The sequence below is a fragment of the Xiphophorus maculatus genome, chromosome 19, assembly GCF_002775205.1.
Source record: "Xiphophorus maculatus strain JP 163 A chromosome 19, X_maculatus-5.0-male, whole genome shotgun sequence".
NCBI classification, from domain to species: domain Eukaryota; kingdom Metazoa; phylum Chordata; class Actinopteri; order Cyprinodontiformes; family Poeciliidae; genus Xiphophorus; species Xiphophorus maculatus.
Window position 1 is genome coordinate 2,722,594 of NC_036461.1, and position 26,312 is coordinate 2,748,905.

Sequence of the window (26,312 nt, forward strand, 5' to 3'; positions counted from 1 at the left end):
GCTGCAAGAGGCTCTTTTCTGATCCACTCCAATAACATTAAGTTATTAGTTGATTTCAGTGGATTTAATCAGCATAGTAATTCCTCTCCATGGAATGATAAGTCCCTCTCAAGAGCAGTTAGTAAGTCCGCTATGCCTGCTGATTAGACACAAGCCCGCTGAAATAATTCATCAGAAAACCACGAAAAATAATTTATCAAAAGTTCCTCTCCCAAAACCCGCGCAGGACCTTTGCTCCTAAATAATTAAACTCTGCAATTAGGCGTCTTACCATGCGCTCAGTGTGAGGCTGCATACAATATTCATAACAGCACATAATTATGCAATATATTCACTGAAATAAGAGGCCATATATCCAAAGCGGGGCTGTCAAAAGGCGAGACGTTTTTATTTGGTTCATAGCATGGTTTTGTCTCATCGATGAGAAGCCAGCCTCCAGAGAAGGATGAGAACAAGGACGTCGGGCCTGTAGCACTCCTGCGATGTCTGCAACTCTGAAACTGGGAAACACAAAGCAACAGAGAGAACGCACACTGAGTGGCCATGCCCTCGCTACAGGAAGCGCTGCTATCAAAGCCCTGGCATACCAACGTGCTGTTCCGCTGACCACAGTCAACAACAGATGAAGAAGAAAAGAACAGGCATTAAATTAAAAGGGAGCTGAGACATGGTGCTGTCACAAGATGTGCTGTATGATAAATTATGTATAATGCTCTACGCTGCATGGTAAAGAACTGTAAAAATAAAAACCAGGCCTGATTTTGCCTGGAGCAAATAAGCAACGGCTCCGGTCTGCAGTGGACGCTTTGTGGACAAGGTTGGCTTTCATGTGGAGGTGCGGTTCAAAGCCCAACGCAGAACAATCAAAGCTAAAGTGTAGCTGGACGGCGGCGCGCTCGATGTGGGCGACAGGGAACACGCAGGCGGGCGGGCGCCTCTTCCACATCACAGCGGCTCGTTTTCCACACGCCGCCTTTGGAACTTATTATTTTTCACTGTGGAAAAGAGGCTTACCGCTGCTGGGAGCTGTGAACAATCGAAGGCCTCTTATGACACGTGTATGATGAATGAGAGGGAAAAGCGTCCATTTTCCACTAACTTTACTGTAGCTACCAAAGACTATCAGTGACAGATGATAGCTGGTCCTGGCCTGGATAAAAACTTTATTGTCGGGAGAATAAAGCAGAACGAATGTTAAGGAGGAAACGTAGTAGACCAACACACACAACGCAAATCTGTACTGAAGCATGAATACTTTCATTAAGCTGTTTTTAAAGAGATTTTAAAGCTGTAATTGTTTAAAAATGTGTTGGATTAACATAAAATACAGGCACAATATATAAGAGTATCATCTAAAACTTAATTTATTTCAGGATTCAATTTGAAATAAGAAACTTGTGTATTACCATGAATAGACTGATTACACACATTATAGGGAATAATATTATAAAGCTGTAAAAAAGTTGATTTTTACATAATGCTGCCCCTTTAAAAGCTAACTTTAACTCATCTTTGTTTTTGACGCTCATCTTCCTCTTAACCAGTCCTCTTTAGATTAGATTATTTGTACTCTAATTACTTTGATCTAAACAGAAGACTTTGTAGCCCATGTCCGGATATCTGTGTGTGTGTATTGGCTCCAGCTGCAGTAGGTGACGCAGCACTGACCGTGTGTCCGTCTGCTGGACTACTGTCAGCTCAGCAGTCTTCCTCCTGATTGTATAAACCGTAACATGGCCATAAATATCATTTCTCTCTCAAATGAAGATGTTTACGAGGCGGGAACGGGAGGAGCGTGTGAAATGATGTGGAATTATGAATAAAAGAGAGCAATATCCAGGACTTTCAGAGCAAAGAATCGACAGCAGAGGGTCCAAGGAGGAGAAATTAAAAAAAACTGAGGTTTTTAACTACAGGGAGGGAGGATGACTGGCAGCCAGGAATAACTAATGAGAGGAACGCAGAACAGCTGATGAAATAAACAGGAAACAAAGAATCTGATGAAACCAAACGCTAAAGAATAACACTGAAGTCATAGCTAAATACACAAAAGGAAGAACTGCATATGCAATGTAACAACAATGTAAGAACAAGTAAAAACTAAAATAAAGGCAGGTAACTGGTGCTTCTCTATTCTACATTTCCTGGAAAGTCAGATTTGAGTTTGACTTAAAATGCATCAGTCTGTGTAATAGAATCTGTTTAATATCAGTTACTTTTTATTTGAATTAAATAAAATAATGTTTTGATTATTTTTCACCTTGCAGAGTTTTTCTGTTTGATGCATGAGAGCTGCTGACATGTGAAACATTTTAGTCTAAAAATTAAACTGATAAAAATAATATTCTACTTACCTTTTAAATTGAAAAGTGCACCAACCGAAACAGAAAGCATCACAATTTTATTAGTCCTGAAATGAGACAGAATTATAAAGAAAATAGATCAGAGAACATTTTAAAACAAAGTCCTGAGCAGCAGACTTATCGAGACTTTTTTTAATATCAAGCTCTCCATTTCTAGCTTTTTTTTCTACCATCAGTATAATACAGATGTGATTAACATAAATAAGAGTTAAAGTCAAAGAGGCGTAAAGGTCGTCACTGGGGACTGCTCTCAGGTCCGCCGGGTGATTTACAACAACTTAATTTGACTGTGTGGAGTAATTTATCTGTGACAGAGGAAGTCGCGGAACTATCTGCATGTCGCGCACGCATACGGGGCAACAATATGCCATAACGGCACACATCTCACATCTACCCAATCAGTCAAGATGCTTTACAACTTCTGTCAGAGGCCTTAACAGTTCTCATAAATTATAGGGCCATTGTACCTGCTGCCAATAACTTTTGAAGGAGAACCTCAGCCAAACTGAATGAGCGGGAATGTATTGCTGTTACTGATGGAGAGCCCCTCGAGCGAAGTGTAGGAAACAAACACAGACTCAAAACTTTGAGGGTAGACAAAGCTTTGTTTTCATCCAGGTATGAAATATGACATAAATATTGGTATTTTCATGCCAAGCTGGCAGCAGGTTGTATTTCCTTCCACTTCAGCTCTGACTTTCCAGTTGCACCGCAAAAACACAAAAGTATTTTTATCTAGTTTCTTAGCAAGACATAGGAGCTCCTTTTAAGTCAATAATTCATTAATATTAATCTTAAAAAGTACTAGTTCCACCCGCAGATTATTTCACCTATAACAAGATATTTTCCCCATTTTTGAAATGAAATAATCCACCAGTGGAACTAGTTCTTTTTTTCTCAATATTAAGGAATTACTGACTTAAAACAAGCTCCTATCTTGCTGAAAATTACCTGTAAGTTAGTTTTGTCTTTTTTTGATTGTACAAAAACATTTGCATTGGAAACTACACAAAAATACTTTGTAAAATTTAGTGTTTTTGCAGTGTAAGCATTGTATTTCATGTGGAGATGCACCAATCAAATATTAATATCTGAATCTGTCCCAATATTGAAAACAATCCTAGATCAGTGACGATGTGAATGACCCATAAGGGCAGATCTATTCAATATAATTCTATGCTTTGTGCTCTGAGCGATGTCATGCTTTATTATTTATTAAACATTATATTTAGAAATCCTCATCGTACTTTATGAACCATTTGAAAGATTTGTTGCAGTTTATTTCACGTTTGACCAAAGGATCAACCTACTGTTTTTGTCAGTTTCAGTTTATGATTTATTTTATTTTTTAATTGCACCGACTGAACAAATTAAAGCTGTTTTTACGTGTCGGTGTTTAAAAAATGAAAAGGTTTAAATCAAATCGGTATCGGCCGACATAAACCTCAGATATTGGTATCGGAAATGAGAAAATTAGATCAATGCGTCTCTAGTTTCACGTAGAAAATAGACATGAATGAAGCAAAACCCTACAGGAGCCAAAAAGCAACAATATATCGTCATATTGATAAAAATGAGTATGTATGTGAACCTCGGTTCTGCAAGCAATAATATGCAGTGATTTATTTGACACACACACACCGCCCACTGATATTCTGCTGGGAAATCATGACTAGTACCAGAGAGTACAGGGCAGTATCTCAACCTCGTGTCAATAAGACAATCAATTTATACAAATATCAGGAATGTGTAGCATGTAAACAGCATGATTGGGGGATGTTTAATACAAATTCCTGCCCGTTTCCTGTCTGCAGCTTTTTGATAGCATTCATGACTCTCAGAGGGACGGAAATCTGCGGGACAGAACAGAAAGCAGTGAGTCCTGTTGTCACGCCAACAGAGCGGACGTCGGATCGAAGGGTAGACGTTGATGACCGCCTGCAGCGCTTCACATCCAGCTCCATTTAAACACCGCCGGTATTCTCACAGGGGATCTCAGAGACACTTGGAAACCACAGAGTGGGTCCGACAGACAAAACCGGTGATTTGAAGGTAATTGGGATAAAATTGGCCTCACTGACTGAAAGGCACAGAACATTGATTTTGCATTAATACAAAGTTCTTCCTTCAAACATTACGTTTTTCCTTCAGATGTGCTTCTCTCCAGATCAGTTACATAAAAGAGAGACCATGCAGCTTTATTACAGATAAGAAATCATGAAGATGAAAAACGCTTTTGTTGTGAAAACCAAAATGTTTATACAATGTTTTTTTTGTCATGCTTACACTGCAAAAAGACAAAATCTTATCAAGTATTTCAAGTTTCTAGTGCATATATCCTAGTACACTTGAAATAAGACAAAACTAACTCATATTAGTAACTTTTGAAGTTGTAGTTCCACTATTAGGTGGAACTACAACTTCTTTAATCAATATTAAGGAATTACTGACTTAAACTCCTACATCTTGCTAAAAAGTTACTTATAAGTTAGTTTGCTGTTATCTCAAGATATTTGCACTGGAAACTAAACAAAAAAAATACTTGGTAATACTTTGTGTTTTGCTGTGTACTTTTTGTATTTTCTCAGATATTTTTAAATTTTAAGAAAACAATGAAAATAGGAGTAATTCAGGAATATCCCTGGTTGTCAATATGTCAGACCTTGATGTGCAGGTTCCTTTAACAGGAGGATAAATCATCGGAGATTGGGATGCAGTGCGAGTCAAACAGATGGTCCCTATAAAGCCCGGTGTAAACCCTCCAGATGCTGAGAGGCAGTTGCAGATCCTCTGACATGCAGAGGAATGGAGGTTCTGGTAACGCTGTGAGTATTAGTGCTCTCTTTATGGCTGCGTGAGGCTCTGTGGAGGGGAACCCGGGCCCCGCCACTGGAGCTGCTCCCAGGCTTTATGCTTTGACGAACCTACCCTTGAAAAAGCGGGACATCCGTGACCGTACTCTGAGCCCGGTCGACGCCTCCTTCTCCTCCTGCCTCTCCTGGAACACATAAATCAGATTCTCATATCATCATCTAGTCATATTCCATGCATATGCAGCTCTAATCAGTAAATCTGTCAGCCTTCTCACCTTTCGGTGATATATCAGATTCGTAATACTCTCCCCACATATGCAGTAAATCTGGAACAAAGCTCATGTTTCTTGAAATTCAAAGACGGAAGAGCAGAACTTCACTTGGAACAGAAACTGGGACTTGACTAGCAGCGCAGCCTTGAATCTCTATCTGCTGAACGCATCAGCGCACCGCAACACATCTTCCTCCTCTCAGCACTAAACCAGACGGGAAACCAGAACTATTTCCTCCAGAACATCTCCGTCCGGTTTAGGGATGCAAACAATTAATCAACTTCTAATTAATTGTTGATTTAATGGTTTATAGATAAAAATTTGCTCCAGTCGATTAATTAATAATGTCCTCTTAGACGTTCTATCAGTGTTGTAGTTTGGCCACCATCCAACCGAGGGCGCTGCTGGTCATTTAAGCGGAGCTAGTTGATACAGAAACAAAGATGGCAGAGTCATACCAGAACAGGAAAGAGAAACGGTCCAAACAGAGTCCGGTTTGGGATACTATATGCACTTTATGCTGTTCTGTTAGAAATATAAACAATACATTTCTAAGTTTATTGTTTATATTAAACTTAAGGATTTTAAGTTGGTAAAATTCTTACCGACTTAACAGCGCTTCATTCAGCTGAGCTGCTTGACTGAGCAGCGTCAACTTCCATGTCAAAAATGACTGATTTGCTTGGAAGGTGAGAATGTGATTTCTACAGTACTGTGTTAGGGCCACTGTAGACAGAAAACTCTGAAATATTCTAGAAGAAACAGAAATTTCTGAGCTCCAAAAGACAAAAATATGAAAAAAAAACATGGACATTTTGAGATCAATCTCAGAAATGTTGTAGAATAATACTGGTTTCCAAAGTCAAACGTTTGCTAGGAATCGATTATCAATGAATTGCTAGTTGATCAATCAACTTTATATTAACTAATTAATCAATAACCTGCATCCCTAGTCTGATTAATGAGCACTAACTGAGGAGTAGAGGAGAGCTGGGCTCTGTGGGGAATCCAGGCGCTGACATTGTCTGCAGCCGATCATGGCTGACCTTGCATGGGGACGCTGCGGCCTTCGCCATGGCGACGCAGGCCGGGCAAGGCCGATCGTCATGACGATGCAGGCTTCAGGGGATTAGCAGCCAGGAAAACCAGAGGAAAGACGAATGAAATGGACGCGCAGGAATTGATCAATGCCTTGGTCAATAACGTTTCGATTTCTTCCTCACAAAATTCCTACGAAGGGGAAGACGATTGATCTGACATCTCCAGCTTCATTGGCATTTCTAACAATATTAATTAAGAAAAATGCTTAGCTGACTGGCAGATGGGTCAGCCAATACTGTTAAACCAAAACAAATGATAGTTGCAACAACAAGGTGCAAATCTACTCGTGTTCACATTTCCTGAAAGTGGACGACGTCTCCAACACGGACGGACGTCAGGAAATCAATCGACACTTTAACCGACTCCAGAGGAAACCTCCAGAGCGCCCGGCGACAACCCGTCAGGTGGTTATAAGAAAAGGCCTGGATGACTGAGCATCAAGCTCCGGCTCGTCATTTGGCCGTTCTAACTCTCGGTGGACATCTTGGCTTGGCAGAGACGCTGAATCTCGTTATTCTTTACTTGGCCCGGACCACACGGGTCAATATCACGAGCACGGCGAGCGCGTCGCCGGGGTGCTGTCTGGAAATGCATTTCAATTCAACGCAATAAATCATTTAAAGCTCCGGCTGAAAATGTAATCATGTAATTGAATTTGGTCATCAATATCTACTATATACATGCGCGTATGCAGAGTACGGGGGCATTTTGCGGGCGTATACGAGCGCCGGGGTGGGAGGAAATCTGTCAGAACTCAGCCACACGAATGAGTCATGGCTCTGCAGTTAGGCCTCGTTATTATTCACACGCCTCTAAATGACGGGGCTGCTGACGATGAGACGCCGAAAGTCTGTTTAGCTCCAAATGAAGAGGACCAGTTAAGTTTTAATATCACCAGTATTACTGTGGGTCTGCCTGGTAAGACGACATTAATTCCCAACAAAAAGTAAAGATATTTATTTCAAAATCCACTTTGTATAGAGCAGGCGTGTCCAAACGTTTTGTAGCAGAAGCCAAACGCAGGTCAAAAAGTTTTATTGAGGGTTTAAGGTAAAGTAGGCGTGAAAATATTTATAAAATTGTATAGGAATTGAATGTGTAAATCGTTGTAGGTCCAGAACTTCAAAAAGGTTTTGCATTGAAAAAAAGCCAACCACTTTGCTAAATTATTTTGGGCTTGATTGAAGAAAACTGAAAAAGATTTATGTATAGAAAAAGATATATTCAGCAATAAAAAAAACAACATGAGTTAGGTCTCTCTTCATTTCAAAACTGTTGCTGTATTCAGCTAAATTTTAATAATGTGATTAAAATCAGATTTGCGTGTGAATCTGATTTTATTCAAGACCAATCTGAGAAAAAAGTCTGATTTTTCTTTTTTATGACCCTTTATTTTACTTTAAAAACTTTTCTCTGTAGATTTGTACCTCTTTCATTTAAGCAAAAAAGGAGAAAAACGTTGCTTGCTCTGTTTGCACTTAAAAAGCCACTTTTTAGTTTTTTGTCTTTAATGGATGTTTATTTTTTTACTTGAAGGTCTGTTGGATTAAATCCTGATAAAAAGTGTGTGGTTGTAACATGACAAAATATGAAACAATTCAAGGTTTGAGAATAAGTTTATATAAGGCTTGTGTCTCCCGAAAAACAGTCTTCAGGATCTCAGCTAGTCCATCTTCTCCTTTACGTCCATCTCAATTAGCTAAAAGAGGGGGGAAAATCTGCCAGGAAAGGAAACAATCACAAAAAGTCGCTGAGTATGTCCACAGATTATTATTATTATTATTATTTTCTACCATGTGATGGTCATTTCCTGTAATCCATAGTCAGTCTAAATCAGCAACGTTCTCTTGAGGCTAAAAGTAATAATTGATAAATTAAGGTATTGATGAGGTCTTTAGCCAGGGTCATAACTGGCCCCAGAAGTCAATAATTATCCCAAACAGAATATCTTTATTGCAAAAGTGCACACAGCAGCAAAAATCATCACCTCACCAAAACATCCCCCTGCGGTGTAATTGCCACTACTTGAAATTATAGTTTTCATTAAAAAGAGCTGTTCAAGGTTATTGATTGCTTAAATAAGACTCAATATTTTCTCATTTTCAAAGCTGAATGAATTTGCGGGGAATAGTAATATCACCCAACTATTGTTAGCATCCATCACGGCGCGGCGGCGGCGCCGCTGCTGTCCCTGGAGGATTATTAGGGTAAAATAAGTGTATTTAAATGAGTGTAATTTCTGGGAAGCAGAGATCTGTGCAAAAACATCTGCATGCTCGGCTCAGCCGCGCTTCATCACCGTGACCACGCACAATAACCATAACAAAGGACACAAATCAGGTGCATAGCAGGATCAGCGTCTACCTTTGCTGTGACTCCATCCACTGTGAAGGTACAAAACCCGACTGAAGCTCTCAGCAAACAAAAATATATCTAGCTCTCAAAATCTAATCTGCCTGTCAGAGGTGCACTCTGCTGACTTCCCTTGTCCTTAAGAATACATTTGCCGGTAATAATATACAGAGAGAGCCACTGAGGCAAAATAAACAGGTTATGCACACATTAGAGGAAACGTGGTTGCTGGGAACAGGTCTGCATGACCCCAGCGCAACTAGGAAAATGATGATTACCATAATTACTGGTTAGGCCATTTTCATGTGACCTAATTCCAGAGCAAATGAGAAAATTGGACATAACAATGAAGTGAAAATGAACTGAATGTGAGACAGAACTACATAAAACTTATTATAAAGAGTACTCACATGTTTCTTGTAACCTGCAGCCTTAGTTTTCTTGGGACGCGTGGCGTCTGAACTCTTCCTGTTTGCAGTGCTGGTAGAGGCTTCGTGCTCTTCTTCAACTGTTTTCGCTTCAACCTGCTCAGAGGGGAAAACATGAGAGCCTCCATGGTACACACTGTGCCTCGCATAGAAATAGACCAGCAGTGAGTAGAGAACAACTGTAAAGTGGAAGGAAAATGACACGTGGCTTTCCAAACTTTTACAAAACTTTTACAAATTGAAATCTAAAACGTGTTCATTTAAATTCAGCCTGACAGAGTCAGTACTCTGGTTTGTGTCTCTACCAGCTTGGCAGATCTAGAGGATGAATGTTTTGACCTTTCTTCTTTACAAAACAGCTCAAACTCAGTCGGATTCGATGGAGGAAATCGGCGAACATCAATTTTCAGATTCCTGTTTCCATCCAAATGTGATGCGAATTTTGAGTAACTTTTAAAATGTTGCAGAAAAGAAAATGTGAATTAGGCATGTCTTTATCTACTGTTTTGGAGCAACTTCACTAAAAAGAAATAAATAATCTGAGATTGATAAAACATTTTTGTTAAAAACTATTGAAACACAGCTGTTGTTTCAAATACTTGCTGCACTTTTTAAAAAACCAAGGGTCATTTTCCTTCCACTTTAACATCATGCACCACTTTGCGTTGGTCTAACATATGAAATCCCAATAGTATACACAGTTTATGGTTGTAACGTGAAAAAATATGAACAGAAATAAATGGGTATGTTCTTGCATGTCACACTCCTTTACTCAGCTGCACTTTCTGTAGTTTTTATGTTTATGCAGCGTGTTGTAGGGAGCATTTATGAGTCTTAGTGTAAACATAAAATCAAGTCAGGCGTTCTCACCCAGGAAGGTAAAGCTTAGCGGGGCGAACATAAACAGCTTGTCATAATGATGAATTATCATCTGACTCCATGAACTAAAAAACATAGTTTTCCAGTTCCTGACATGCTGTCAGGCTGAATAATTCAACATGTCTGCGTTTCCTTCACAGAGCCGATATCTGTGCCAACATTTTGTCTTTAGGAATCAGAGCTAACTCCCATGTCGGTAAACAGAGCAAACTGAATGCTAAAGCGCTCATTAGGTGGAGGCTGAGTGGGATTATATCTCACCTGATCAATCGGCAGGTCCACCTTCAGGTGGGGGTCTTCCTGCACCTCTGCCGCGCCCTCCACCTCACTTCTTTTGTTTTTTGCATTAAATACGCTGTCGGCTGAGGAAAAAAGGATTAATCACAATTACTTGTCTGCCCTCTTGTTCTGCAGTCACCTTTCCTCCCCTCCATCCCTCTCTGCCCCGTTCCTTTCTTTTTCCTCTCCTGCTCAACTTCGCAGGAGATCAATACTGCTGGTGAGCCATTTATTTATTTAGAGGACCAGGATACAGGCCTTCGTTGTGAATCTTTCCCCCCCGTCTACAATCCTTCCACAGACAGGAAGCGTTCCCGATTTAGTCAAGATTAGCTCATTCTGTTACATTAAACAGATTTTCTCCTGTAAACAAATTCCTTTTCTGGCAGCAGCTGCTAAAACTGATCCAGGGTGTAATTTTAATAATGAAACACGCTGCTGAACTGCCTTGGGTGATTTCATTTTAATAATAAATAACCGCGGTTGTTAGAATTCACAGAGATGAGACTAAAAACTGTACAGAACAATACTTTGAGGCTGAGATCTGCTCGCACCTTTTTGTTGTTGTTGTTTTTTTCATTTAAACATTATTTTTAGATTTGCTTCCAGATTAAATTTACAAAAACAACAGAATGAAAGAGAAGCAGACGTGTCTGATCCTTTACCAGGTGATGGTACCAAGGAGCTGTCGCGTGTTTCTAAGGATCTAATGGAGTGAATTAGTAATGAGCAAAATGCCAAATTTAGCTCCTGGTAGTGGAGTTTATAAGGAGGAAAATACACAAGGTATTATGTGCTAATGGTAAACCATTTTGGTATTATCTGATGGAAATGGGACATTTTCCTATCATTACATTTCAGAGAATTTAGGCCCCATTATTATAAACTGTCTGACCAAAAAACAAGGCACCACCTGGATTTAACCCTGCAAATGGCTGCTGCATGGTGATTATGTTTTATTTAACACCGACTGATGCAATGAGCAGCAACCGTGTGGAAAAGATGTTTGTCTGTTTAAGAAAGGTCAAATTATTGGCATTTAAAAAGATGATTGAAACTTCTCAAATTAGGCTGCACATTGTCCAACGCATTATTAAAAACTGTTAGGAAAGTTGAGAACCATCATCATCAAGGAAGAAATCATGGAAAGGAAAACCTTAAAGATCATAACCAGCGATCAGTACGTATGTCACGGTAAATTATACAAACAGTAATTGAGAAAAATGAAAATTTTGTTGTTTTGACACAATTTTCAAGTAATATAATGATAATAGCATAAAAAACCAAGTTCACCGTCTCAAAGACTAACTGTAATTTTGTAAAGAACATGTGATCCTGGAACTGAAAGACATTTTAAATATTCAAAATAAAACACAACAAACAAAAAGGGAAACAACACAGACTCACAAACACACACCCCCACACACACAAACACACACACACACACACAAACTAAACCATTTTAAATCAAATTAGTTATGAATTCTCTAGTTTCTAGTTCCACTAGCAGATTATTTCACTTATGTTATGGGAAACATGTCTTGTAATAAGTGAAATAATCTGACAGTGGAATGAGTAATATTTCAGTATTAAGATATTATTTACTTAAAAACAAGTATGTCAGTGTGCTGACATATTTATACTAGAAACTAGACCAAAAATACTTGGTAAAGATTCATGTTCTTGAAATCCTTCTATCAGTGCCTATATTTTAAATCGTAAACTGTTACTGCGCTTCATTGAGAAATTGACTGCACTTCATAGATTTGTAATGTTTGTTTGGTTATTTGTTCAGTCCACCATGATGTCCACCTTCATCTGGTCCTGCTGGATCAACTCCAGCCTCCTGTTCTGACTCACATTAAAAGGTTTTGTTCAACACACCTTAGAAGACGTCTGACTTTATTATTCCTTTCATAACTTCAGTGAATCCGTTTACTGAAAGAGGGATCCTGGCCCACAGCAGCATTCAACCTTCACCGTGCTGAACCACAGACTGAAGCTCTGCTTTGCTCTCCTGCTTCCAGGGATCATTTTCTATGGGAAACTTCAGCTACATCAAGGTTTTTACAAACTTTCTTTTTTGCTTTCAGTAGTTTTTTTTTTTTGACCAGTTGCACAAACACAGCATCTTTATTTTCATCTCCAACATTTCTGACTTTACATACATTTGAAGTGTTATTTTATTTTGTTTTCAAAATTGGTTTTGAAAATTGGACATCCATATAATTTACAAAAACACGGATTAAATAACAATGTTTTCTTGACCTGACCTCATGGTCAAGTTTTAATTTATCATTGAAAACTTGACTGGAAATTTTTAACACATAAATTAAAGGTTAACAGATGCAGTTCTGTTAACAGCAGAGCTAATTTTTCATTTAGCGCTTTAGCATCTTTGCTAACTTTGAAAATGTTTAGCACACTTAAATTCCCCTAAGTTAATTTTTAGGCAGATTCTAAACCTTTAAAATTTACCTGACTGTTTTGCAAACCTTTAGTTGAATAAAGTTCCACATCTGTGTTAAAGTTTGATCATCAGCTCTGTAGGATCTGTATGAAACAAGATCAAATTTGGGTAAAACATTTTAGACAAGCTGCTTAATGAACGCTTCTGCTTTTGACTTTGGTGACTTTCTGCAATTGGTGTTTTTATTATTTATAAATTATAACAACACTGTTCTTTCAATTCCATGACAACCAAAGCCTTTAAACTACGAGAAGTTATACTTAGTTCCTTTTGCACCATAGTGAAAAAAACATATTTACTTCTTATTAAAACCAACTTGGTATTATTAATGTTTTATAATAATTGCCGCATCCTGAGAAAATGAAAGCATTTTATGCCTCGAACAACATTTTTTGGATTTATTTCCCATAAGGTGGTTGATTGAATTCATCTATGACTTAAGCTTCCTTAACAGCGTCTGAAGCCTCGTTCTGTTTAATATTCACCTGGAAAAGTCGTGTTAATTTCGAAGAGCAATGAGATATGTTCTGTTTGGACCCACAGATCAGGTTGGGAATCCAAAGAAATCTCCTTCACCTTTCAGAGGATTTATTTTTCTGTCCTCCCTGTACACCAGATGAGGAAAGTACAGTGATGCACAGCAATCTGGACACGTGCAAAAATGAAACCCATAATATAAATTTGTAATCAAAAGGCAGCAGGTTTTTTTAAGTATAGTCATAGTGAAGAAGATTGTGATGAAGGAACAAACACAGAGGAAGAGGAGTCTGGAGAGCAAAGCGTTAGGAGAAACATTGCTAGTGAAAATCTCTGCTTACCTCCTGCTGTGACGCGTGCTGGTTTTCTGGACACCTTCCTCTGCTGTTTGACTCGCTCCGTCTTGGCTGCATGTTCCTTCATCTTGCCCCCAACTGTGAGCTCAAGGTCCTCTCTATCGCATACCTGAGCACACAGCGAAGAGACCAGAAAGCAGAAAACATGAGACCAGAATAAAACACATTTCCTCTGACCTGTCTTAGAAATTTTGTTGGCAAAATAGTAGAAAGTAAATCAGAAATTGTCGTCCATTCTAACATGAAATTGTGGTTGAAAAGTAGCGGGTGGAAAGAAATCCAACAAAAGATGATCTATTGATGCCTGCATGTGGTTTAAATGTGATGAAATGGGTTAAATTGGCATCACGTCTGATTTTTTGTTTAGGCTAAATTTTGACAGGACAAACAGACCTGTGGGCCATTTTCATGCTTGGTCATCTTGAAATAGCCATAAAAATGTCTCTGGGCTTCTAGGGCTTGGAGGAACAGCGTAGCAGCACAAAGCTCTTAATTATAAAGTAAAAAAACAAGAAAGACGCTTTGCTCCCCTGCCTACTTGAGCTGGTCAGCCTGATTCTATGATTCAGCCATTAATTCAGCTCTCTCAAAATGAAATTATTTCTAAAAATGTTTCATTTTCTTTTTTTTAAACAGCTGTTTCATTGTATTTTATTAAAACTGAACCTATTCTCCTATTTGTGGATTTTTCTGTGAAACGTAACAACGCTAACAAAGAAGCTAGTTGTGCTAATATGGTATTTAGCATAAGCTAATGCTAAAGTGCTAAATTCAACCATGTTGATACCCACCATGTGTCAGCGACACGACAGCGAATCATTCTGGATACAGAACAAACTGCTGCTCAGATCATCTTCACCATGAATACCAACGCCTGACTACTTGAAAACAACCAATAACCAAAACTTCAACACTTACTGAATGTTTACGAAACAGCCAAGTAAATTAATGTTTTAAAGTTTCTCCTGAAAAATAATTTAGGGGAAGGTAAGTGTGCTAAATGTTTTCAAAGTCAGCATCGACACTACACATAAAAATTAGCAGAGATGTGCCCACAACTGAGTTAAAACATATTTAGCGTTATTTTGTCTCTTTGCAGTTCTGGTTGTTAAATATTCAACTTTAAAAATAATGTAGAAATAATTATTTCTACATTATAAGCTCCGAGTCCATACAGGAAATAATCCTGTATGGACGCTTTATAGATTCGTACCGACAAGCAAACCGATTTGTACTCCCTTGGACAACCAACACATTTTTATTTTTTACTAATAGTCAACGGAATAGAAATATGTTACTGTGACTCCAAAAAGTGATATTTACCAGCAGAAAGTCACATAATTCATATTTCATGAGTGAACTGACCCAAATCAGGATTGGAAGCAAAATCAAAAGGAGCAATTTTTAGCTGGAAGGACAGAAACAACTTTTAGACAATCCAGTCTGAAAACTCATTTAGACTACGAACATTTTTAAGTTACATTAGGTTTTTTTTTTTTGAATTTTCCTTTAACCTTAGTGTTTCATGAGCTGACATGTTCTAGTGTTATTGAATTCCTCTGGTTTCAATACATCACAAACACTCGACCTATCAATCACCTGGGAGTGTGGCAAACAAATCATTTATTGATGGAATGGGTGGAATGGGGCAGCCGTGAATTTCTAACCGCATTTGTCTTATTTATCAAACCAGATCAAACAATGAAAATCCAAACAAGCTTAAAGGGAAAAGGGAGGGAGTTGCACGGAATAACTTATTCCTCAGCAGCAGACGGCAGAAGGTTATTGATGGAGGGGGAGAGCAAAACAAAACACAGAAAAGGAGAGGAGGGGGTTGGGAGTGAGCCGCACAGTGGGAGAGTGAAGGAGTGAGAGAGGAGGAGAGGAAAAGCAGGGAGAGTTCAGTCTGATGTTCAGACAGCAGGGTACACATCTGAATTAATGCTTCCACAAAAGACAGTTTTCTCCTTGCAGGCTCCTCTTCCCCTCTGTAGGTAGTGAGGTGAGGGATGTCTCCCTTACCGACTGAAACGCGGTGAGCTAGCTAACTCTGCGTTTCAGCAGCGGGGTCCCTGAGCTGGCTCAGGGGACGCTGCACTGATCTCCACCAGAATACACTCCTGGCTCTGCTGTTTGCAAGCTCACTAACATGGAGTCTGGGGAATAGCCCAGTTGCTTCTTCACTTGTTTGCCTGCTTTAATGCGGAGGCAACGTCTGTTGATATTCCTTTGAATTCCTGCAGCCGTTAGTGGACTCAGGAAGAACAGTAGAACAACAAAAAGAAGATTGAGGTTTGCTTGGTGTATTTAGTGAAGAAGAGTTGAAATAGAGTTCATGCTGTAGGTTTGCAGTGGGGGGGTTTGAGGTAAGAGGAGCCATTTTTCATATTCACTACAACAAGGGAACCTTAGTTTGGTCACTAGCTTATATGTCTGATATTTTGATAATATAGCATGTCTAAAAAAGTTGTTGTATCCCTAAGCTTCCACCTCCCTCCCTCAGACACACACACAAACACGCCCACACATTTCATCCTGACCCTCCAACTCGACCCCCACACCCTCTAACTCCCCTTCCCTAAATAAGTCACTTTTTTCCCATCGAGCACAGCATAGTGGGCTTGGGAAAGTGCTAAAACTGAATCCTTGGCAAGTTCAGACTCTAAGAACCCTATAACAGGAGATCAGAGAACCGTCCGGGTTTCTAACCTCTGCTCCTCACCGACTAACGTGAGACAACGTCACCATGAAGCTCCAAGTCAAATCACATCTGGCCAATCAAATATGGAACAGCTTGTTTTGCTTTCTGACAGCCTGGTGATGAGATGTAAATAGATACCATTTATATCAACACTGAATCAGGGCTCATCACTCAGGGAGAGCGCTGGGAAGGGGGAAAAAACGCAGAGCAGATCTGGGAAAGCAGACGCACAAGTGGAGGCACGGCGGTGGAAAAGCTGAGGTCATGCGGCCTCTCTTCTGGGTTACATATCTGCAGCTCCGGGTCCGGTGGGAGCAGACGACGTTGTGTATCAGGAGGCCCCAGCCTGTACCAGACTTAGTACAAACAGGGTCTCTGGGAGGGCAGAGCAGAAAGCAATCTGTGGCCCTCTCAAGTAGCAGAGAACAGGAGTCAACGAGAGGACAGGGTGATCTGATAGCCGGGGGATAACGGAGGTCCCAAACAATCGGGCCGACCGGCCTCCAGCCGTGCTGGCTGTGGGATCGGTGGGAGCCACTCCCAGGCTGCTTCACAGTTAGCAGACATGCTGGCAGCAGCGAGGAGGCACCGCTTCCCTCAGGGCCGCGCTGCTTCCCCTCACCGCTGAGATCATCCGCCAGGAGCCGAGGAATGGGGAGCAGCAGTAAAGTGTCGCCGATGACAGAAAGTCTGGACAGTCGGGAAATCTCTGCGGATTATTTTTACAACATGCTTCAGGTATATTATGATTACTACTGCATGAAGTAATGGGCAAGGATTATACCCATGACTCCAACTTCTCTCTGCCCAGCTTTCTAGCCAGAGTTAGATTTAAAGGCGACCTGTTACGTTCTCCTCAGTTCTGCATGTTATTCAGAATGAGCCATTTTAGGGCTCTGTCTCTTTTATGCAAATTATCTCCTGCTGGCCACGCCCCCACTGCTCCCCACTACTCAATATTTGCACTCATACTTTATACAAATGGCTGCAATTATATAACTATACATCTTTGAAAAACAGAATTAGAGCCACGTGCAAAACCAACAAGAATGCAGCCAGTGGTTTCTGAATGGCAAGTTAACAACAAAACACTGCAGCAACCACTGTGCAGCGCATACAGCAGTTTTATATAAAACTTTGGGTTGCTAGTTGAGGGGCAGCACCCTCAGCAGATTGTGACTCAATAATTATGAGGCTTTTGAAAGGGCTCCTTTTCCAAACACCAAAAGACATTCCCTTATTGCCAGAAAACATCTGGATGTTTTTTTAGCGCTTGGACTGTTTCTAGAAGCAGTAGAGACCCAAAAATGTACAAAAAAATTTACTTTGTATAATAATTCCTCTTTAAAGAGGAGCAGCAAAAGCAAATGAGATAGATTAGCAATGTTTGCCAACATTGCTAATCAGAATATCATCTCTGCTGTTTGTTGCTAGACTGGAGATCAATCAATCCTGCCTACAGCCTCAACGTCCACAACGACTCTTTGAAGAGACTGAATTTCCTTTGAACTGAACTGAATAAAGAAATTAATGGTTGATGGTGCACGTTCTTGAAAAAGTCATATTGAAAAAAATATATGTTTTTTTCAAAAACATGCTAAAAATATTTATTTTTGCATTATGAACGTCCAAGTCGATGATGTCACAGTGGTCATAAAGGGCCAGTACACCAGTATCAGGATGTTTGGGACTTTAGTGAACACCATCCTACAGAGAGATTCCTGATTGGATTCTGAAGCATTTGAAACTGCTGTAATTCTTGGTGGCACAGATCCGACCAGGTGTCAGAGTTTTCTAAACACCATGAGAAGAATCTCCTGTTGGTCGCATCCCAACGTTGCTCTATTGGATTGAGTTTTAGTGACAGTGGAGGCATGTGGAGTTCAGCAAATTTATTGTAGTTTGAGCTTCGTAACATGAAACATCATCCTGTCGCAGTCAGAAGATGGGAACACTGTTCTGGGAACCAGCATCACTCTGGTGTTTGATGTTTAAACTGTGCTTAGTTGGTACTAGAGGGCAAAGAGTGACATCATCACTAATGCCTGAACAGGAGGGATCCGTACTTTCATGATGTTTATGCCAAATATTGACCTTCCCATCTGAATGTTGCAACTGATATCAACTCATCAGATGTTTGAGTCTCTTACTGTCCAGTTGTGATGGATTTGTACGCATGCTAGCTCTAGCTTTCTGCGGTTAGCTGACAGCAGGGGCTCCCAGTGTGGTTTTCTGCTGTTGTAGCCCACCTGCTTCAAGGTTCAGCCTGTTGTACTTTCAGAAATTTATCTCCACATTTCCTGACTTCTGACATCAACAAGGCATTGGTTTCTACACAACTGTTTACTGGATTTTCTCTCTTTTCAGACCATTCTGTGTAAATCTGAGATGATTTAGTGAGAAGTTTCCAGTAGATCAGCATCCCATCTGTCACCGTGTTCAAACTCCCTGAACACGGGAGTTTGAACACGGTGAAGAAAGCATCAGAAAGCTTTCTTCCCCTTTCTGATGCTCACGTTGAACTTCAGCATGTTGTCTTCACCACGTCTACATGACGGCAGTGAGCTGCTGCCGTTGAAATAAGCAATTTATCAATTAGCGCATGAATTGATAAATTAAATTGAACTCAATCATTTCAATTCTGATGAGTTTTTATCGTCAACCCATTTTATTAATGGTTTTGGTTTTTAATTTCTGTTTTTTGAAACCATTTCAAACTGTTTTTACATGTTTTACTGCATTATTATTATTTGAAAGCTATCAAGAGAAAAACAAAGTGATGTAATAGATGAACTTTTCAGTGATTTTTACAAACTCTTATTGTGTTTTATTTTTAATATTCTGAAAATCTTCCAAATATTACAGATTTCAGTGTTTTGTATTCTTTGCTAAATTAATTAGTTTAACTTGTATTATTATTATTCCATTATCAATATAGTACTTAAAATGGTCTCAAAACAATAACATTATTGTTTATTGTAATAATTACTGGGAAAATGTGTTGTGATTTGGCCAATTTACTATTTAACATCAGTTTTAAAGCCAAGTCTGACCAGTAGGGTGAAAACCTGATGTTATTCTCTGCTCTCTGTCTACATTTCTCTCTTTTTTTGTACCCAAATCCTTTTACATCACATCTCCACTCATTCAAGTCAAGTGAAACATGTTGGCCTTTTGAAAATTAACGTTCCAGTGTCCGGACCAAACGCCCATCATTCCTGCAGAGATAGTCAGAGCAGGACAGACGGCTTCTCCAGGCTGCAAGGTTACATTTAACACAGCCCCAGTGAGCATGTTTAAGGGAGGCTTTTACTGGCATTTCCAGCCAGACTGCTGTTGTTTTGTGAGGTCAAAGTGAAATTAACGATAGATGTGACCCTATAAAGGGCTGTGTAATCAGCAAGCTAAACAAGTGACAGATCAGGGGCGAGCAAGTCATTTTTGCTGCATGCATTTTTCCCCTATGGAAGATTCTTATTAACCCAGCAGCTCAAGCTTGCAGATTCATGAGACACAGAGAGAAGGAAACTGCAGCAGCACCATGCCTGCTGAGTGTTGCTCCAGTGAAATCACAGCCATAGATCTGTCTCTGTCTCCACCTACTGGCAACAGGTGGAACAGCAGCAACTTCACTTTGAGCTCTAGGTTATTTTATGAGTTTATTTTGATGACAAAGTTGTTTTCATTGATTATTTTCTGCTTGGACGGTTGCAACATGATGAAGAGATCTTACTACAGCGTCTACACTTCAGCTCATTCTAATACAACGCTAATATCAATCCATATATCTGAACAGAAAGCCATTCAACAGAAGGTACTGCTACAGATAAGGGCAAGGGGTATTTTTCTCCATATAATAAAATTGGCACCTGCAACAGCCTTGCCATCTTTCATGGTTAGAAAAATCAGATGTCAGACGCGTCTCTCACAGGAAGGAGGGGCCTTGTGCGCCGAAACCTGCTGACTGGGCATGTTTTCCTCTTCAACGTCTGATTTGGTGTTCTTTTCTGGCCCACAGCAGAGCAAATCCTCATATGGATTCAAAACATTTCACTGCCTACTTAATCACAAAACAAATTGTCCTGGTTCTAGTTTCGAATGGGATTTTTTTTCTCCCCCCCAGCAAGCAAAGTCCCACCGCTGCCTGCAGTATGATCCAAGGCTCACCGCACTTGATCAAGTGGACCAGCCTGTCTCTTTTGGGGATTACCCATCAAAGTGCCAAGCGATGGTAACTCGATGCTTCTTGCAGACAGTGATTGATGATAGTTCTGTTTCATAACAAATCGCGCCCCCACAAGAAGTCGCGCACAAGTGGGAAATGTTAATTGAAATGCTTTGTGTGCAAAGGGTTGTGATTTTTACCAAGGTGTTACAGCAATAAACTGAAGGCAGACGTGGGGGGAAGACTGTATCGGTTTCATGTTTTATGAGAAAGCGAACAACCTGACGGCAAACTGGAGTCGACTTTGAAGTGGGAGTACTCACCGTATTATTTACAGGTCTTTTGTTTCGAGCAGATAGCAGGAGAGCTTTGCTGCAGGGGCAAAAGGAAAACCGTTACTCTTCTTTTCACAACAAATCTATAATCTAGTGTTGCTGTTTGTTTTTTGGGGTTTTTTTCAGATACAGTTATGGAAAAACAACCTCTATCAATTTGTTGGCAAAAGACTGAAGAAGCACTAAGAAATCAGAATCTGACTATTTTGGACTCATAAATTAAAATTATTTCATACACTGCAAAAACACTAAATCTTACCAAGTATTTCCAGTCTAGATTTTTGTCTGGATCTCTTTGTATAATGGAAAAATTAACTAAAAGTAACTTTTCAGCAAGATGTAGAAGCTTGTTTAAGTCATTAATTTCTTAATGTTAGTGGAAGTTAGCTTTGTCTTATTTCAAATGGACTAAGATACCTAGACAAAAAATGTTTGGCATGATTTTGTGTTTCTGCATTGTACTATTCATTAAATCAATCTATTTCTATTTCTATAAATGCTTCAACACTCTTAATGGACGTACTGGACAGTAACTGTTATAGTATTTCTTTTTTTATATACTGTATTTTCCGCACTATAAGGCCCACCTAACAACCTTCAATTTTCTCAAAAGCCGATAGTGCGCCTTATAATCCAGTGCGCCTTATAATCCGGTGCGCCTTATATATGGACCAATATTGAGCCACAACAGGTCTCATAACTACGGTAAGCAGCCGCCGACTTCATTTTCCCCCGTAGAAGAAGAAGCGCGCGGTGCAGGCTGGGTTTTGTGTAACGACCCCAAAATGGCTCCTATTAAGAGACGAGCTGACGATGCAGAGTTTAAGCTCAAGGCGATCAGTCAGTAGAACACGGGAACAGAGCAGCAGCCAGAGAATTTAACATGAACGAATCAATGGTGGGAAGTGGAGGAAGCAACAGCTGTTCATTCATTTTGGGAATGAACGGAGTTTTCAGAACGCTGGTTTGTAATCCATTAATAAAGTTTGACTGACCTATCTGACTATTTTGTTGACCTTCGCTGTAGCGCAGCTTCATCTAATGGATGCATAACGTAACCCCAGCCTCTACTGTAGCGTCTATTCTATGCACCTTATAATGCAGTGAGCCTTATATAAGAAAAAAGTCTTAAAATAGGCCATTCATTGAAGGTGCGCCTTATAATACGTTGGTTTTTTTTGTTGTTTTTTTACACGAAAGTGTTTCTGATGACCAACCAATTTTATTATCCAATCATCTGTGCAGAATTATTTTCATTTAGCCATGTTGGAAAGTTTTTGATCACAAGCAGCCTGTGTAAGATTATGCCTCAGGATCTCTTGACTTTAACTAGGTCATTCTAAACTTTTGTTTGTGTTTTGCTTTGAGACTTTCAGATTACTTGTTGTGAAACTGAAAAATAATTCCAGACCACATAGAACATCATATGATGTCGTTGATATCGGCCAGGGAGAATCTGATTGGTGCATCTCCACAAGGACAACACGTCTCTTCTCCTTCAGTTGAATCATTTTTTCTTCACTAAATTTCAGCAGAGGACTCACCGTTCATATGGGAGAGGTTTGAACTTTTCAGGTCCAACTGCCACATAATGCTGGTTGTTCTCCAGTTCAGAAGATCCGCTGACAGGACGTCCGTCTAACCGGCAAAGCCTGGAAAGTTTAAAAAAAGGTAAATAAATGAATTATATATCACAATTCACACCAGTTTTAACCTTCAGGTCCAACAATAAGACACTAGTTGACTAATTTTGCCAATTTAAAAGGCAGTCATTCTTATTTTAGTGACTAGAGTCTCAAACATGAGTCATCAAATCTGATCCAAGCCTTTTAGTGAAAAGTTAAGTGGAAGAAAAAAGAGGAAGAGGTACACTAACAACGTAAATAATCACAGCCTTGAGAGATTTGTGAAGCAAAAAGTATTCAAATCTGAACCTTACAATCCTGCCCCGTTTTCTCCGGTTGTCTTCACAGATTCCTGGTGTTTAATTGTTGTCAATTATTTTCTTTTTCTTTTCAAAAAGAAAATATTTGAGGTTGTCACTCAAATATTTTTGCAAAATGTATAAACACCTCTGATGGGAGAAATTTGTAAACTCTGGTAGGTAAAGAAAAGAGCCAAAGAAATATTAGCAGATGTATTTAATAAAATGTTTTACACCTTTTTTGCAGTCACCAAAGCATATGGAAGCTTGTTTTTGTGAAGGGTGGATTTTGTTTGAATTAATAGAACAGAAAAATGTAGAAAAACTAATACTGAGAAATTATCAAGTGAGCTTCACTGACTTTACCAAACAGTCTTCAAATTGTGTTGCAGCAACATGTTGAGCACTTCAGTCAACTTTTTTTATAGAACAAAAGTCATAATACAGTAACAACAAAAAGAAATCGTGTCTCTTGACTCTCTTCACACTCAGTTAAGTCACAGCGATTGATTTTACTTGTAAACGGCCCCAGTGCGGAGTTCCACTTTGTGCGTCACCATGGATAAAACACGGTCCCAGCTTTTAAGAGTGTGCTTTGGGATCCGGACCCGAGCCGGAGGAATCCGCAGCTCTCCGTTGCTGAAGACGCTGTAAAACAAAAACCCCTGAAATACGCTACCAGACACTGTACTGGGAGGACTCTGGAACCAGTCCTCACATCAATACTCACTTTATTGTGCAAGTTCCATCCCTGATTTTCCTCCAGCGAGCCGAAGCAACTACTCTGGTGTGAGGTACAGGTTTAATCTGTGCAAAAGAAAATCAGGGTCACATAATGAAATATCCTATTTTTTTAGGTTCATTAAATGCATCAAGATAAAACACTACAATTTCTTTATACACAACAACTAGCTTTTTTTTCTCATCTTTGTGCGAGTTTAATGTAAATGAGTGGAAGGTTAGGAACACAGAATTTGGATTTTTGCTGCCCAAGTGCTAAGAAACATAACAAACTAAAAACACTTAAACTTATTAGTCCACATGCATTTATTCAACATTTAATTTGACTGTAATACTTCAAAATATGGCAGAAGCTTTATGAAAACTGTTTTACATGATGATACAGCATGATCATTCAACTGAACAAAAGTGTATAATTTGTTCTTACCAGATTATTTTTCCTTTTCTGTGGCTCTATGGTGGCTATCCCACAGTAGCTGGGAAAAAATACAAATATTGACTCAAACCTGGCGTCCAACATGGAAATGTAAACACCTAATAATTGCCTATTTTAATAAATATAGTGAAGACAAATTACATTAATGGTTAAATAATTACATTAAATTGTTCTTTAAAATAGCTAATAATTATATTAACATTACTTTCTGGACTTGTGTTTTCTGTAGGTGTGTGAATGCAGCCCAGATCTGGTGAATTTGTGGTTATAACCAACTTGTTCTTCATTCAGTGAAACAGCAGGTAGAGTCTCCAGAGATTTAACTCAAGGAAGAGTAGCAATACCTTTATAATAAAATTACTCAAGTAAAAGTGAAACGCATAATAAAAATAAAAAATATTTTTCTTCACAAAGTTACTCAAGTAGATGTCACTGAGTAAATGTAACTACCACCCATCTCTGGTTTTTACTAATCATTCCAACTAAATCCCTGTTTTACAGCAGCGCATTCAGGCATTTCAAGATAAAAAAAAGATAAATTTCCTCCAGAAAACTCTGACATTTTTAGATTAATCTCTGAAATTTTCTATATAAAAAAACTAGGAAATTTCTGAGTCTGAAAAGTCTAAAATTTGTTGGAAAAAAAAACTGATTTTTTTTTTTTTTTGATTCATCTCAGAAATTTTATGGAAAAAAGTGAAAAAATTGCCAGAAAAACAATTGAAATTTTGAAATTAATCTCTGAAATTTTCTTGTTTTTTCTTCTAGAAAATTTCTGAGTCTGAACAGGAGAAAACTTGTTAGAAAAAAACCCCCAGAAAATCTCAAGAAAAAAAAACATGGAAACTTCTGCGTTTGAAAACTCAGAAACGTTTTACTTTTGAAAAATGTCTGAATTTCTAAGATTAAAGATTTCTACGTTTTCTGGTGGGAATTTGCTCCTTTTGTAAACTAAAAAGTTAAAAGCAACTAGTTACTATTCTGGTTATTATGAATCCCTCTAACTGAATCCCAGTTTACTTACTTCAGGACCTTGAATGGTTCTTTCCCCGCTGCAACATAGGAGCCCCCATGTTTCAGCTGATCCAGCTCCTGCACACTGTGGCCCTTCGTGGGTGTGTACAGCCGCCTGACGGCGCCGAACGGAGCCTCCATGTGTCTGGTTAAAGTGTTCATAAAGTTGTCGAAAGTTGACAGATGCCGGGGATTCATCACTACTTTTTTCCCGGGATAGAAAGCGTCTCCATTCCGGTACACGGTGACGGTTTTGGTCGGAGGAAGACGCGCAGTTATCCGCGGGCTCGCCGCCATGTTTACCTGCAGGCGGTCCGGTCTGGTCTAAGTGGATCCGGGATGCTGGGAGCCACTGGAGACGTAACTGGATCTATGAGCTGGTAATATGGGGAACAATTCAACCACAGGGGAGGGGCGTCATCTTGAAACTTATCCTCCGTCTGTTTTCTTGTTGTGGGATCGTTGCCAGTTAACCGGCAGAGAACAAAAGCTGTATCCATGGCAACAAGAATCAGCGTTTTTGTATTCTTTTTTAGTTGGCTAAATTACAATATTTCTGCTTATTTAATCCAGTCAGGTATCCCCTGGATTGGTCGTTCAGAGTCGGCCTCAGCATCCTTTGATAAATTATTATTTTTTAAGATGAAAAGTTCAAAAACGCTATTTATTAAGGAACATTAAATGTAAATCATCCAAGAGTTTTCAAAGACTCGTAGATGGCGATGCAGTAGCAGTCAGGCTTACAACGAATCTGAAAAGGCCTCTGACTGAAACCAAAAAAAGCTACCTATGCAACATAAAGACATAAAAATACCGTATTTTTCAAACTTTTTGTCATCAAAACTAGATTATCAATTTAGATTTGTATTATTTAATGAAAAATGTGCATGTCTTTTAATTGATCTTTTCTTTCTTGTTGTTATATGTTACAAAACTGGACCATATTCCTTGTTTGTGTTTGACTTGTGAAGCACTTTGTGCAGTTAGAGTCGTTGAAAATGTGCTATAAAAATACATTTAACATTGACATGCGAGGCTGTCCTGCATATTTTTACATCAGAAATAGCCACACCTGAACCAGATAAAGTCAAGAAATGTTTAAAGTATTGATGAGTTTGGACATGAATAAGTATTTGCTTTTTAGTGTCACAGGAAGACATTAGAGAGGAGGAAACTCAAACCATCTCTTCCATCAATCATAATGAA

General features: G+C 39.2%; 1 protein-coding gene across 1 annotated transcript; it reads right to left on the minus strand.

Annotated features, from left to right (window-relative positions):
• Positions 1 to 370: 370 nt before the first annotated feature.
• Positions 371 to 25,539, minus strand: dcdc2c (doublecortin domain containing 2C). Its single transcript, XM_005801314.2, has 12 exons — positions 25,117 to 25,539; positions 24,084 to 24,132; positions 23,646 to 23,722; positions 23,432 to 23,563; positions 22,536 to 22,643; positions 20,980 to 21,028; positions 13,776 to 13,899; positions 10,470 to 10,570; positions 9,312 to 9,425; positions 5,292 to 5,361; positions 2,355 to 2,410; positions 371 to 500 (listed from the first exon to the last, which is right to left on the minus strand). The coding sequence occupies exons 1-11, from the start codon at positions 25,401 to 25,403 to the stop codon at positions 2,394 to 2,396; spliced, it is 1,128 nt and encodes a 375-aa protein (XP_005801371.1). The 5' UTR covers positions 25,404 to 25,539; the 3' UTR covers positions 371 to 500; positions 2,355 to 2,393.
• Positions 25,540 to 26,312: the final 773 nt, after the last annotated feature.

Bases quoted from the DNA above. Each gene is read 5' to 3' on its own strand.
- dcdc2c (XM_005801314.2), bottom strand. From the start codon at position 25,403: ATGGCGGCGAGCCCGCGGATAACTGCGCGTCTTCCTCCGACCAAAACC. The intron at 24,133-25,116 runs GTAAGTAAACTG...ATTTTTTCCCAG, and splicing joins GAACCATTCAAGGTCCTGAA to CTACTGTGGGATAGCCACCA. The intron at 10,571-13,775 runs GTAAGCAGAGAT...TTTTTTCCTCAG, and splicing joins AGCACGCGTCACAGCAGGAG to CCGACAGCGTATTTAATGCA.